The following is a 14,672-nucleotide window of genomic DNA, read 5'->3' on the forward strand; positions in this document are numbered from 1 at the left end:
AAAAAAATCCGTTTAATGCTCTTTTTGAGTGGACTTTTGTTGAATAAAACATCTTGAGTGGGTTTTTTAAATTGTTTATTTGACTTCTTATTAAATTCTCCTTTGCTTTCCAAAAAATATGTACTCAGGCTTAAGGCCACCATATTGTTATAAATTGCTACTTACTTAGGCAATCCCTCGTAGTCCGAGGATGATGGTCCTCCAAGTTCAGTGTCCTGGGGGTGGGTTCGTAGGTGGCTGTGGAGCCCTATTCTTGACCTGCATCATCTCCCACAGTGAGGGCATTGGTTTCCAGATGGGAGGCGGTCTCGGTCAGGGTTGGCTTGACGCGCCTTCCTCTTGGTACGTTTCTCTCTTTCACCCTCCATTCATACCTCTTCAAATTCTGCAGCACTGTTGGTCACAGCTGACCTCCAGCTGGAGCGCTCAAGGGCCAGGACTTCCCAGTTCTCAGTGTCTATGCCAGAGTTTTTAAGGTTGGTTTTGAGCCCATCTTTAAATCTCTTTTCCTGTCCACCAACATTCTATTTTCCGTTCTTGAGTTCGGAGTAGAGCAACCACTTTGGGAGACGGTGATCGGGCATCCAGACAATATGGCCAATCCAGCAGAGTTGACGGTGGAGGACCATTGCTTTGATGCTGGTGGTCTTTGCTTCTTCCAGCATGCTGACGTTTGTCCTCCTGTCTTCCCAAGAGATTTTCAGGATTTTCCGGAGGCAGCGCTGATGGAATCATTCCAGGAGTTGCATGTGATGCCTGTAGACAGTCCACGTTTTGCAGGCATATAGCAGGGTTGGGAGGACAATAGCTTTATAGACAAGCACTTTGGTATCCCTACGGATGTCCTGGTCCTCAAACACTCTCTGCTTCATTCGGAAAAATGCTGCACTTGAGGAGCTCAGGCAGTGTTGTATTTCGGTGTTGATGTTGACTTTGGTGGAGAGGTGGCTGCCAAGGTGGCGGAAATGGTCAACATTTTCTAATGTTACACCATTAAGCTGTAACTCTGGCATTGGGGAGGGGATGGCTGGTGTCTGCTGGAACAGCACTTTGGTTTTCTCGATGTTCGATGACAGGCAGAGCTTCTCGTATGCTTCTGTGAAGGTGTTTAGAGTGGCTTGTAGATCTTCTTCTGAATGCACACAGACAACGTTGTCATCAGCATACTGGAGTTCTATAACATGTTGCTGTAACCTTGGTTTTGGCTTTCAGTCTGCTGAGGTTAAACAGCTTGCCATCTGTCCGATACTCTGCTACTACACTGCAGTACATTTTAAATATGAGGACTTGTGAGCAAGAAACTAAAAAAAAAAAACAACCCTCTAGTACTTTAGGCAAGAAGACCAATGCTTAATCCACTGCTGAATGTACCATTAGGTAAAGTGGCTTCTTCAGGCAGCAAATGTGGGTGTCACGTATAGCAAATGTGGGTGTCACCTACAGGCCTTCCATGAAAGCTAGAATGCTGATTTTTCCAGGTTCTTGATCACACAGAGAATCTTAATGAACACAGGAAGCCTTTCTCTTCAAAAAAGTGAGAGCTCTTCAACACAAGTCCTAAAATCCGAGATAAACCAGAATTTTTAAAAAGGGGGGTGACTAGATGACACTTGCCAAAAACACACGCTGTATCACATCATCATCCCCCTTTACCCAGTTACATAGTTAGAGAACATCTATCTATCTACCTATCTTCCTATCTGTCTATCTCAGGGGTGGGAATTGTATCCAATCTATCATTGAACTGCAGCTCCTAGTATTCTCCAACACAGGATATACTGTAGTTCAATACTATAAGGTGGTTTTAATTGTCTGTCTTTCAGGCTAACATCTGTTTTAGATGAGTGGGAGAAATATATAGAGATATATTGTATCTAATGCTGGGGAAAAGAATATACCACAACATAGATAGTTCAGTACTTTCATGTCTCTTCTTACTTGCTTTTCTTTTGTTGGCAGAGGGGGGGGGGGGTCAAAAACTTACAAATTTTGTAACCTTTGCTTATTGGAGAGCTGCTCCTTGAGAAGAGAGTTATCCGGAAAGTAAGGATACAAGGATATTTTTTTAATACAAAGAATGAATATGTTTTAATAAAACTTACATGGATTGTAGCATACATATTATTTTTACACATAGTCAACATTCAGTTCAATACATTTTTTCATCAGTGGGATGACTTTTTGATGCCTGGGTCATAGAAGTTTCCCTCCACTTTTTTCAGCCAGTTCGCCACTTTGATTTTCACCTTGATGTTGTCCAAAAAGTGTTTTCCACCAAGTTGTTCCTTCAATTTAGTGATCAGATTATAGTTACTGGGTGCAAGATCGGGGCTGTGAGAGGGGTGACTTAAAACATCCCAACCAAATGAAGTCAACAACGGTGTTGTGTTGCATGAGCGGTGTGTCATGCAACACATTTTTAACCTTCACCACAATGCCAGTCAATGAGCTACTGACAATTAGCACTTCTCATTCGCTTCCTCTGGCTTCCTGCTACACTGCAGTGATACTAACTTCCCCTGAGAAAATTCCCCGCGAGAGCTATGTGCCTTGTAACCTTACTTTCCAGATAACCCCCATAGTTTGGATTATCTGCACCTTCTCAAAATACACTGTGGAAATATCCTATCTTTTCCTCTGTATTTTCTCCCTTAATAGAGAAAGGAAAGGAAAAAAATGGAGCTTTGTTGAGAAAAAATAGGAAGTAAATTGGGAGAGATAATCTATAATGTTCAACAAATTAGGCAGAGACTTTTAAGAATAAAATCTTCTTATGGAAGCACTCTAAACCCACAATAAGCATGCTGACCCTGTAGAAAATCATACTGTAGAGATTTTTTAGTGAAGTATCTCAACCTTTCTCTCCTGCATTACAATTTAGTGTTGACTAACTGCACTTTTTTTTCCAGGTCATAAAGGGATCAAAGTACAGTTCCCTGTTTGTTGATTTGGTGAATCACAGTCCACTTTGAAACAAGAAGTAAGAGGATTCAGCACCAGCTAATATAAGTTTGGATTCTGGTGGCATTTTGTCTCACTTTCTTCTCTTCATTAACGTTGTTTTCTACCTTTGCCAGTGGACAAGAGCCCTGGCAATGATCACTCTGTCCTCTTCATGGCATGTGTTTGTTTTCATTCTTGTGATGGGCCCAAGGGCCTTTGCCGTGGACACTTACATTGCAGCTGTTTATGAGCACCCAGTCATACTGGCAAAAAATGCCTCAAAACTCGTTTCTTCTGAAGAGGCCTTAACACTGATGAACAGAAACATGGACATCTTGGAAGAGGCCATCACTTCAGCAGCAAACCAGGTACCAAATATGATTTGATGCCAGATTATATTTGTTTGTTGTTCTGTTTTAACCCTGCATCTTTTGACAGGGTGCACACATCATTGTGACTCCTGAAGATGGATTATATGGCTTTGGTTTCACAAGAGAAACATTTTTCCCTTACCTGGAGGATATTCCAGATCCACTGGTCAACTGGATTCCATGTATTGACCCAGGAAAGTATGTTTTTTTTAAAAAAAATGGCTTTATTTGTTTTTTATTGCATTTCTGCACTGCCAAAGAGCTTCTACCATTAAAAAGATATCTTCTTACTACAGATTTTATAGGAACAGAAATCACAAATGGGAGAAGAAAACAGGAAGGTTCTTTTGCTAGATTTTTTGTGACCTATATCATAGTTAACCATGTGAGCAGGAAATGGGTTGAAAATAAATATTATTTTCTGTAATTGCCTTTATAAATAAGAACTACTTTCAATTAGGCAGAAACTGCCACAAGAGATAGCATGGAAGCATCCCACTTGGACTTTAAAATGGAAAGTAAGAGGGAGAATGTATTTACTAGAATGAATCTTTTTTTCCATTCTCTGCATATTTTAGTTACATATATTTACACCCCACAACAATATTATTTGCTGTGGAATGTAAATATACTTTTCTTGGCTATGACTTCATAAATTCAAAATGTTGATTCCTTAATGAATGGGTTTTTGAAACCAAGATGAAGTACTTTATTTAATTGTAGATTAGAATTGGTTTATTGGGGTGTTATGTGAAATAAATACAGAGCACAGTGGTAACTTAACAGATTTTGGGCAAACTCTTGGGCTATCACATGTTGGCATAAGCTGAGGTTACTCTGTTATATGCATAATTAGGGCCATTGCACTGAGAGGAATTGACTACCTCCTTTGTGCAATCCTCACAAGAGGAAGCAGCATCTTTAGTAAAAAAAATACAACCTACCCCCCTCCCACTTTGGCTTGACTTATTCATGGGTCAATATTAGTACTGTACTTTAATTATTTGGGGCGGGGGAGGAACCATCCCTTTCTCTGAATAGAGTGGTGAAAGGCAAAAGTTTAGTCCTCTCAGGAGAATATAAAGAAGTACCAATCTCCTTTGCTCTATGTGCCATGGAGCAACTTCTGACTTTTTTGAAGGTTATTGAAATGGTGACGGCCACCAGGGGTGGATGTTCTCTTAAGGCAGCATTGGTTATTTCTGCAGAATGACCCTCAATGAACCAAAGGTCATATTGGACATCTGATTACCCTAGTAGTATGTATTTAGTGGAATTAGTGGCTAGGGAGAGTGAGAATGTCATAGAAATCTAGCTACACTTTTAGTGCTAGGGATAAGAAAAGAAACCACTCATCCTGATTTCCACCATATATGTATGCACCGATATATTCCTCTCACCCCCTGCAAAACTAGATGGATATTGTTCATCACCCCCTTTCACACACATTCAATAAAGGCCTGTCTCTACACAAACAAAATAAAACAAACCTCATAGCTGCCTTGATCCCTATGTAGAGAGAGCACTTTTTAAGGCTTTAATGTGATATACAAAAACATAATCAGCAGTATCCAGGAGAATCCAGTCTGTTGCCATGTGTGTACAATCTAGAATGGGATTGTCTGTGGGGAAAGGAAATGGAACTGAAGATTCCTGGGTTGCAATCTTCTTGGTTAAAAAATAATAATAATGGTACTATTGCATTATCAGGGCAAATGCCAAAAGCAGGCCTGGTCACAGAAAGACAGTCCATGGGGGGGGGGGGGGGGGGGGGCAAGAGAGAAATAAACTATTTCCCCCTGTTTTCCTGTTATTACCCTTTCCCATGTCGTTGCATCAAAATAACAATTATTTATGACATAGGAAGTGGGGGAGGGGGTGGTGACCAGTGAAAATGGGGGAAATTTCACTGGTCACCCCCCCCCCCCCCCGGCAAAATGGTGAATCCATTCTGGGTTTAAATTAAAACTTTGAAAGAGCTAGCTAAGGTGTAAAAGCTATTTTGGGAATAGAGTTCAGCACATTAGACAGATCCTTTAATGTTTAGACTAATTGCTGAAGCTGATTTACTGCTTTGCTGGCACAGCAGAAGTTGTTTCTTGAGGGAAGGGGTTAAGTAGAACTTTTCTCTTCTGTCTTCCTTACGGTGACTGGAGTCTGATCACACAGGAAACCTCCTTTGACTTTGGCTTATGTATGAAAAGGAAGCATGGTGGAGGACTATACCCACCCTTCATTTAGCCCAGAATCTGGTGGCTAAAATAGTTCTATATTCTTAGAAGAGGTTAGGCCAGTCTGTTGTGACTGTTCATCTAAAGTAGTCTATAAATTATCTACTGACAGACCTCACATCTTGCTTCAAATTCTTCATTGCAATGTATGATGAATTGTGTTTTTAACAATGTTTTTGATATTATATATGTGTTTTTATTGTGTTATATTTTAACTCTGTCTGACTGGGCTTGGTCCACATGTAAGCTGTCCTGAGTCCCTTTGGGGAGATGGTGGCAGGATGTAAAAATAAAGTTGTTGTTGTTGCTATTATTATTATTATTATTATTATTATTATTATTAAACATAAAAAGATTAGTACATGGCAAACAAAGTCGTTCTGCTGGCTGTTGTATTGGATCAGGCGTTGGACACTTCTAAGACTATGTCATGTATCGGCGAATAATGTGTGCAGATCCCAGTAGGGTGGCCTTTTGCAGCTGACAAATTTTGTCAGCACTGATGGTGTTTAAGTGCAGGCCAAGGTCTTTAGGCACTGCATCCAGTGTGCTGATCACCACTGGGACCATCATCATCATCATCATCATCATCATCATCATCATCATCATTATTCATTCAGATTTGGACCTTCCCCAGTACAAGAAAGGCTGAGCTGCCTGGCAAGACACAACTCAATTTATGTTGTTGCCAACATTGGGGATAAGAAGCCCTGCAATTCCACTGATCTTAAGTGTCCCAGAGATGGCCGTTACCAGTACAACACAAATGTTGTCTTTAATTCAGATGGAAAACTGGTGGCACGTTACCACAAGGTAAGAAATGTGTGTTTTCATTATTCATTTTCAGTGCATAGTGAAAAGCACAATCCTTAGAGGAGTTAATTTTGATTTGAACATACCGTGACAAAATTAGAACAGTACATTTTGAGGACAAAAATGCCAATAATTCCCTAGCCAAGATGACCAATGGTAACCATACTAAACCTAGGAATACCTAGCTACATCAATATTATTTTTCCTTAGGTTGAAATAATTTGCAGAAGATTTTTCAGAAATTTGTCACCCTTTCCCCTGTTTTTCAGGGCCCCTTCCACACTGCCCTATATCCCATGATCTGACTCCAGATTATCTACTTTAAACTGGATTATATGAGTCTTCACTGCCAGATAATCTGGGATAAACAGATTATCCCAGATCAGGTACTGGTATATTGGGCAGTGTGGAAGGGGCCATAATTCTGACAGGCTACTAGTTGCAGAATTCTCCTGAATGACAGTAAACTATTGTTTTAACTCCATGTTCTGTATTCTGTTTGTTTCTTTGTCTTGATGAAAGACCTTATCTTCTAGCTTCACTTTCTTTTGACAGTTCAATCTCTTCATGATAGAACAACTGCTATATGATGCACCTGAAGAACCTGAATTTGTGACCTTTGAAACTCCCTTTGGGAAATTTGGTCTATTCACATGCTTTGATATCCTCTTTCACGATCCTGCTGTGGCTCTGGTTAGCAAGCTCCATGTGGATACCATCCTCTTCCCTACTGCCTGGATGAATGTCCTTCCACATTTGACTGCTGTTGAATTCCATTCTGCCTGGGCTGTGGGCATGCGTGTCAATTTCCTGGCATCTAATATTCATCGTCCTAGTCTGAACATGACAGGTAATGTACAATTTTAGCATTATGATTATCTAAATTCAATCTCTGTCACCTCTAGTCTGATTTTTGAAGCTTTCCTTAGTGTGTAGGTAAAGGTTTCCCCCTGACATTAAGTCCAGTTGTGTCCAACTCTGGAGTTTGGTGCTCATCTCAATTTCTAAGCCGAAGAGCCGGCGTTGTCCATAGACATCTCCAAGGTAATGTGGCCGGCATGACTGCATGGAGCACAGTTACCTCCTCACTGGAGCCGTACCTATTGATCTACTCACATTTGCAAAATTAAAATTGGTAGGCTCCAGACCAGCCTTTCTTATAATCACAGTATACACGTGTCCTGTGTAATAACATTTAGAACATTGTTTCTTAAGCTATCTGACATCAGGAACCAGCAAAGGCCTTTGTGTTATGCTTAGGTTTAATAATTATAACTGTTTCTTTCCTTTATGAAAATTCACCTCAGATTGGCACTGGCCTATGAAGTACAACTGTGAGTAGCACTGCTTTAAAACAGTGCATCTGTAGCTATATGATGTGAGTGCCTGGCAGGTTTTTTCCTCACTACATGCTGAGGACCAATACCATTTTTGTGTCCATGGCTACCATTACCCTTTCTTTCTTGGAAGCTCACTAGGAATTGGCAATTAGTGACATATGGACCATGGACCACTGTTTTGAAAGGCATTGTTTTAGAAACAAAGACAAAAATTATTTGCCTTTCATGTGACTTTCAAGTGAAATCACGCATGGTGAGTTAGGGAAGAGAATGTAAGAAATGAACTGGTTGAACCAGTTGTCACTGACACTAACCATTTTCTTTCTTTCTAAAATTCTATTCTCTGCTAAAACTAGGAATGTGGATGTTTTAATGTCCCTTAGGTACTTAGCAAAATGAAAGATTATGCCACTTTAACACTGTGGTTAGCTTCTTATTAGTGATGTATGCAGGTTTAAGCCTGATGTTCATCTATGTATGTCTGTTGTTGCTGCTGCTGCAGGGGAATTTGCCATTCTCTCCATCATCCCAAAGCAGACAGAGCCTCACTCAGTCTCACTGTTTAGCTGCTGAATCCCCTCTCCACGGTGAGTCAGGGAAGTGTCTGGCTATGTCCCCATAGCCATTTGCAGCTGTAACATAATCTTCTCTTTGGACCCCTGAAAGATCCTGGGAATCTATCCAAAGACTATTAAACTACTAAAAACTTCATTTTTATTTAGTAAGTTATATCTAATTTGTCAGTTTTTTATATATGGACAGATGTTAAGAAACATGGTGCCCATGCAAAAACTTAATAATCAAAACTCATCCAATACTTTTGCATTTGAATTCTGTAATGTTCAGAAGCCTATCAAAGTAAGTTTCCTTTTCAGTACAAGTAAGGAGGAAGCCAAAAAGGTTGCCGTTCCTCTTTAAATTAATGGCCTCTCACTATGAAGAAAGGAAAACAGCAGGGTGAAATAAAGCTGAACGAGCTGGGAAAGATACTGAGAGAGCACAGAATTCTGGGAAAGGTAGTTTGGGAAGGCGAGGAGCCCTATACCAGAGAATTCAAAAGGCCTTGCCCTAAAAGAAGGGGAGCTGGGAGGACATTGCCATCTTGTCCCCTGTGACATCAGCGCCCCTCCCCTAGCAATAATATAATATTATGTAGTACTAGTGTTATGAATGATGTACTATGCTAGTTATGTATTATGTAGTATGTTGTATGTACTTATGACTTGTAAGCCGCTCTGAGTCCCCTTCGGGGTGAGAAGGGCGGCATATAAATGTCGCAAATAAATAAATAAATAAATAAACTACATTTCCCAGAATTCTGCTCAGCATCAGAAAGCCCCAATCAGGATAGGGGAGAGATTTGTCCCTCCATAGAAGCAGCCGAGTTCCAAAAATTGTTGAATCTGCAAATACGAGAACTGACTGATACTTCTAGTAAGTAAATCTGTGCTGGCTGGGAAGAAATCCCTAAATCGAAGTTCTGTTGGTTAATATTAACCAAGTTCTGTTGTTTAATATTAGTCTGGCATGACTTGTTTTTGATAAATTCGCTAATAAATCCAACATAAATGGATTTATCAAAAACAAGTCATGCCAGACTGATCTGATCTCTTTTTTCAATAGACTTACAAGCTGGGTAGATGCAGGGAATGTCGTGGATGTAGCGTACCTCGATTTCAGTAAGGCCTTCGACAAGTTCCCCCATAACCTTTTGGCAAACAAACTAGTCCAATGTGGGCTAGGCAGAACTATGATTAGGTAGATCTGCAATTGGTTAAGTGAACAAACCCAAAGAATTCATTCCCTATGAGGAGCAGCTTAAAGAGCTGGGCATATTTAGTCTTCAGAAAAGAAGGCTGAGAGGAGACATGATGACCATGTATAAATATGTGAGGAGAAGTCATAGGGAGGAGGGAGCAATGGCTTCAAACTACAGGAAAGGAGATTCGACCTGAACATTAGGAAGAACTTCATGACTGTGAGAGCTGTTCAACAGTGGAACTCTCTGTCCCAGAGTGTGGTGGAGGCTCCTTTTTTTGCCATCTGTCAGAGGTGCTTTGAATGTGATTTTCCTGCTTCTTGGAAGGGGGTTGGACTGTATGGCCAGCGAGGTCTCTTCCAACTCTATGATTCTATGATTCTATTTTTAGCTGACACATCACATAATCTTTCACTGGTTTTTGTATTAACAATGGCAGTATGGGAATGTATTTTATACTGTTTTGCTATATATATGCCAATAAAGATAAAGGCTTATTGGATTGGAAACATGAGGAATATATGCCAGGACACGAGAAATATGGGATGTAAAGGAAAGAAGAGGGGGACGGGACAGAAAGCTGTTTTTTTCATAATCACTATGGTAGAAACATGTTAGACAATATTGGTGTGTTAGTAAATAATGGCACATGTTTGTGTAGGATAATATAAACACCATAAAAAATGACTGGCTACATCATTGTCATTCCTAGGTAGTGGCATCTATGCACCAGATGGGCCCCGAGCCTATCATTATGATCTCGAAACATTGAACGGACGTCTTCTGGTTGCAGAACTTGATTCCCAGCCATCTCATTCGCCCAGCTATGTTCCCTCTCTTAACTGGAACTTGTATGCCTCTGCTATGGAACCATTTCCTCAAGACCATAATTTCACAGGAATCATTTTCTTTGACGAGTACACTTTCTCTGAACTCACCAAAGAAGCTGGGAACCTTACAGTGTGTCAGAAAGGTCTTTGCTGCCATTTAAGCTACAAGATGACAGAAAAACATGAAGATGAGCATTATGTGCTTGGTGTATTTGATGGACTTCATGTGGTAGAAGGAGAATATTATTTACAGGTCTCGTTTTTTATTATGTGGTAAAATGGAATATTTTCTTTGTTCATTATGTGAGACATAAAGTTAAAAAAAACCCCCCAAAACTTAGATGTCATGAGAAAAATGTAAAGCACGATCTGGCCAAAATTAAGCACTTTAAGTCATGCAATCCACTGTGCTTAAGTCCACAAAATAAGAGACTTAAGCATGATTTAATTCTCTATTATCCATGATTGCTTCTTAAGTATATGTCCCTTTTAAAAAAAATTACACATTACAAATAAAGATCCCCACTGCCATTTATGTTAATGAGGAAAAGATCTACTTGAGAATGGTTGATAATTCTCATGACACTAATTCAGGTATTAGTCCTCCTCTCTCTAAGGCTCTCTTTAAAGGAGCTATCTATGGTGTTGGAGGATTTGTAGCTTCAGAAAGCTACACTTCCTCCAACACCATAGATAGCTCCTTTAGTTACAATTGACAACTGGACTGTATTCAGCACCCTATTAATGTGGGAGATACCAAATGCATTTGGCTTTAAGTTCAATTAGACTATGATTCCATCACACTAAGCACCTTAAAATGATTAGAGCAGTGGTTCTCAACCCGTGAGTCCCCAGGTGTTTTGGCCTACAAGTCCCAGAAATCCCAGACAGTTTAACAGCTGTTAGGATCTCTGGGAGTTGAAGGCCAAAACATCTGAAAGACAATCAGGAATCACCTGGAATACTATGCACAATTCTGACCCCTACAATTCAATGAGGATTTTGACATGCTGGTTCTTCTACTTTAGCCAACTCATTTATTTCCTTATGCTTTACCCCAGTACATTATCTTGAAAACACCACAGTGATTACAGAGCAGGGATTTTTTTTCTGATAACAGTAAACATCTGGTCCCTTGTTGCTAAAGTACTGTTTTTCTTCCCCTTTTAGGTGTGCACATTGCTGAAGTGTGGTGGCACAGACCGTCAAACATGTGGCCAGTCAGTGACAACTGCTCACACCCAGTTTGATTCCTTTTCTCTCAGTGGCACATTCAGCACGAACTATGTCTTTCCAGAAGTCCTGCTCAGTGGTGTTCAGTTGGCACCTGGAGAATTTCAGGTAAGTCAGTGTTTGTAACCAAATCTTACTAATATACTCCAGCTAGTGTGAAAGAATGAGCTGTTGCTGAACGCTGTATCAGCATAGAAAGGAATCTTGCTGTCTATTTACTAACAAGGAGAAAGGTAAGGTGGCTCAGCAACTCTTTCAGGGCAAAAATGGGATTCGGAGGACAGGCATGTTATCTATGCCATGCCATAAATGGCACAGGGTGATCACTGTGTTTCCGTGAAGGCCATGTGCTGTGGAACAAATTGTCCTTCTCTCAGAATTTCATGAAGGTACCTTTTGAATACTAACTCTCACTCTCTTCCAGTCAGCATGGATATTAATTAACAAAGAACTGTAAGAGCTCTGCATCCCCTTTGGGGTGAGAAGGGCAGGATATAACTACAGGAAATAAATTATGATCAAATGGTAATGGCTACACATGTAGTTGCTGCGGTTGGGTGCTTTTTTCTTTGGTGCATAGTATGGATGTTTTTGTGCATTTTGTGTGTGTTCCTTCTTTTCCTGAGCACACCTTATGAAAGAAGAAGTTTTGTATTGTCGGGAAGTCTTGATACAAATTGGATTGGAATCCAAAAAGCCTATTAAAGATGATTTTATACGGTTTTTTAAATATTCCGGTGGAGGCAATTATGACCTTGGAAGAGCCTTGGATTAGTGTCCCTGCTGGCAGGAGGCAGAGGCTTGTGGAAGGACAGAAGGAGAAAGAGAAGTTGTTGGGCTGGCATTCCAAGTATTTTTCTTACTAATTGTTCTTATCAACAAAATTGATGAATTAAGGCTACGGATTGTCAGATGTAGACTCATATACCTTCCATGGGAGTTTTGTGTGATCGTGATTACTGCAATATACATTCCACCTGATGCTAACCCTAACATAACTCTGGGATTTTTATATAACATTGTTGGAAATCAGCAGAACAAGCATCCTGGTGCTATACCTATTACTGCGGCGAGACTTTAATCTTGCTGACTTAAAAGCAGTGCTCTCTAAATTTTATCAGCATGTTAAGTGTGTTACTAGAGGAGCAAATATGTTGGATAAAGTGTATACCAACATTAAACATCGCTATAGGGCTATACAATTACCACAGTTGGGATAGTCAGATCATATGTCATTGTTTTTGGCATCAGCATATATCTGCAAGGACGTTGCCAAGGGGATAACCGGATGTTTTTGACGTTTTACCATGCTTGTGGGAAGCTTCTCTCATGTCCACCAGCAGAGATTATATTATTGGAAACTTTTAAAGAACCAACAATTGAATGAAAAACTGCTATTGATTTTCTACCTTTGTGCTATAGAGAGTGTTCTAACTTATTGCATCTGCGTAAGGTTTGCTAACTGCACAGTGGCAGATAGGAAGGTGCTCCAGAGGGTTACCACTACTGCCCAGAGAATTATTGGTTGCCCTCTCCCCTCTTTGGAAGAACTTGCTGCCTTAAGAAAGCTGCCTTAAGAACGATCAACACATTTTAAGGATCCCTCTCACATTGGATATTCTTTTTTTTTTAATTGTTATTATTGGGCAGATGGTATGGGATGATAAAAACAAGGACATATAGGCTGAGAGGATGGATATTTTGTTTTGTACTTCTACATATATAATATAATTTGGAATGGCATTTAATTTCATTGTATGATGTACAGTTTCAATAAAGTTACTCTATTCTATTCTATTTTATTCTGTAAATCCTTCTTTTACATTCTTCCTCAGGTTTTAAGTGATGGCCGTCTGATGAGTCAGAATCGTACATCACAGCCAGTTTTAACTATAACCCTTTTTGGAAGGTGGTATGAGAAGGATCCTCCACATCCATACACCCACCATATCATTTTATGAAATATATTGACCATGAAAGCTTGAAAATATTCTTATATAAGAACATAGGTTGCACATTGTTGTTATTTTATCTTGTCTTTCTTGGCACTATGATTTGTAAAATAAATACTACATCACCTTGAAACATTAGTTGCCTTTTGTCCAGAATTGCAACATTAAAATTATCCCTGCCATAGCAATCCCAGGGTGTGAAAGCTGGAAAGTGAAAAACCTACTCATTTGAAATGTGGTGCTTGAGAAGAGTTCTACAGATACCACAGACCATCGAAGACAAATAAATAGGTCCTGGAGCAAATCGAACATGGACTCCCACTACAAGCCAAATAACGAAACTGAGGTTGTAGTAACAATAACAAAAACAACAATTTTATTACCTACTTCTCTCTAAAGCTTGAGGCGGGATACAACATCATTAAAACAAGAAATAAAACTCTATTAAAGACATACAACAAGATACACAGAGTTAAAACACAAGTTAAAATCCACTGATAAAATCCAGAATAAAATTCAGAATTTAAAATTGATGTAGATCTGCTGGAAGAGATATTGTATTGTGGACACATTGTAAGATAAGTTGCATTTTGGGACTACAACTTCCAGAAGTATTCCTGGGGTTATTTCAAAAGCAGGGTGATAATATCCCAAATGGAAGAGAGTTTAACAAGATCAAATGAAAGGCAATTCAATAAATCTACTCTTTGAGATTACTACTCAAAAATTCTGCTTAATGGCAACCTTCCTTGAAAAAGGACTAAACACAGATGCACAATAACTTTATCTAGGCAGGTATGAAATAACAATAATAAATTATCCTTGAGAAGTATTTCTTCTGTGAAACATTAACAGAGAAAACACAAATGTTAACTTATCCTGTATCTTCCAGCTTAGACCAGTGTAGTAAATCATAAATGGGTGGATAATTTACTATAACCCATTCCTGTCTGTAATAAATTGCCTTCCTCCTTTCTTTGTCAATATCCCTTCCTAACAACCTTCTGTTTTTTGCCAAAATAAACAAAAAGCACCTGTCTATAGTGCTGCAGTTCCCCGGAAGAGCAGTGGTTTCAAAAAGGTTGTGAACAGCCTTAGAAATTCCATTAACAATCTGTGTGAAAGTACTAAAGTTTAGATGTTAAACATGAGAAAACCAAGTTAGTGCAAAAAATGTCACCTTTACAAAATGCATTCTCA

The 14,672-nt window shown here is 39.5% G+C and overlaps 1 protein-coding gene across 1 annotated transcript; it reads left to right on the forward strand.

Annotated features, from left to right (window-relative positions):
- The first annotated feature begins 2,937 nt into the window (after window positions 1-2,937).
- Window positions 2,938-13,605, forward strand: VNN1 (vanin 1). Its single transcript, XM_060753385.2, has 7 exons — window positions 2,938-3,311; window positions 3,382-3,512; window positions 6,166-6,358; window positions 6,914-7,208; window positions 10,170-10,540; window positions 11,458-11,628; window positions 13,356-13,605. The coding sequence occupies exons 1-7, from the start codon at window positions 3,096-3,098 to the stop codon at window positions 13,479-13,481; spliced, it is 1,503 nt and encodes a 500-aa protein (XP_060609368.2). The 5' UTR covers window positions 2,938-3,095; the 3' UTR covers window positions 13,482-13,605.
- Window positions 13,606-14,672: the final 1,067 nt, after the last annotated feature.

Source organism: Anolis sagrei, chromosome 1 (genome assembly GCF_037176765.1).
Source record: "Anolis sagrei isolate rAnoSag1 chromosome 1, rAnoSag1.mat, whole genome shotgun sequence".
In the NCBI taxonomy this organism is placed as follows: domain Eukaryota; kingdom Metazoa; phylum Chordata; class Lepidosauria; order Squamata; family Dactyloidae; genus Anolis; species Anolis sagrei.

Bases quoted from the DNA above. Each gene is read 5' to 3' on its own strand.
- VNN1 (XM_060753385.2), top strand. From the start codon at position 3,096: ATGATCACTCTGTCCTCTTCATGGCATGTGTTTGTTTTCATTCTTGTG. The intron at 7,209-10,169 runs GTAATGTACAAT...TGTCATTCCTAG, and splicing joins TCCTAGTCTGAACATGACAG to GTAGTGGCATCTATGCACCA. The intron at 10,541-11,457 runs GTCTCGTTTTTT...TTCCCCTTTTAG, and splicing joins AAGGAGAATATTATTTACAG to GTGTGCACATTGCTGAAGTG.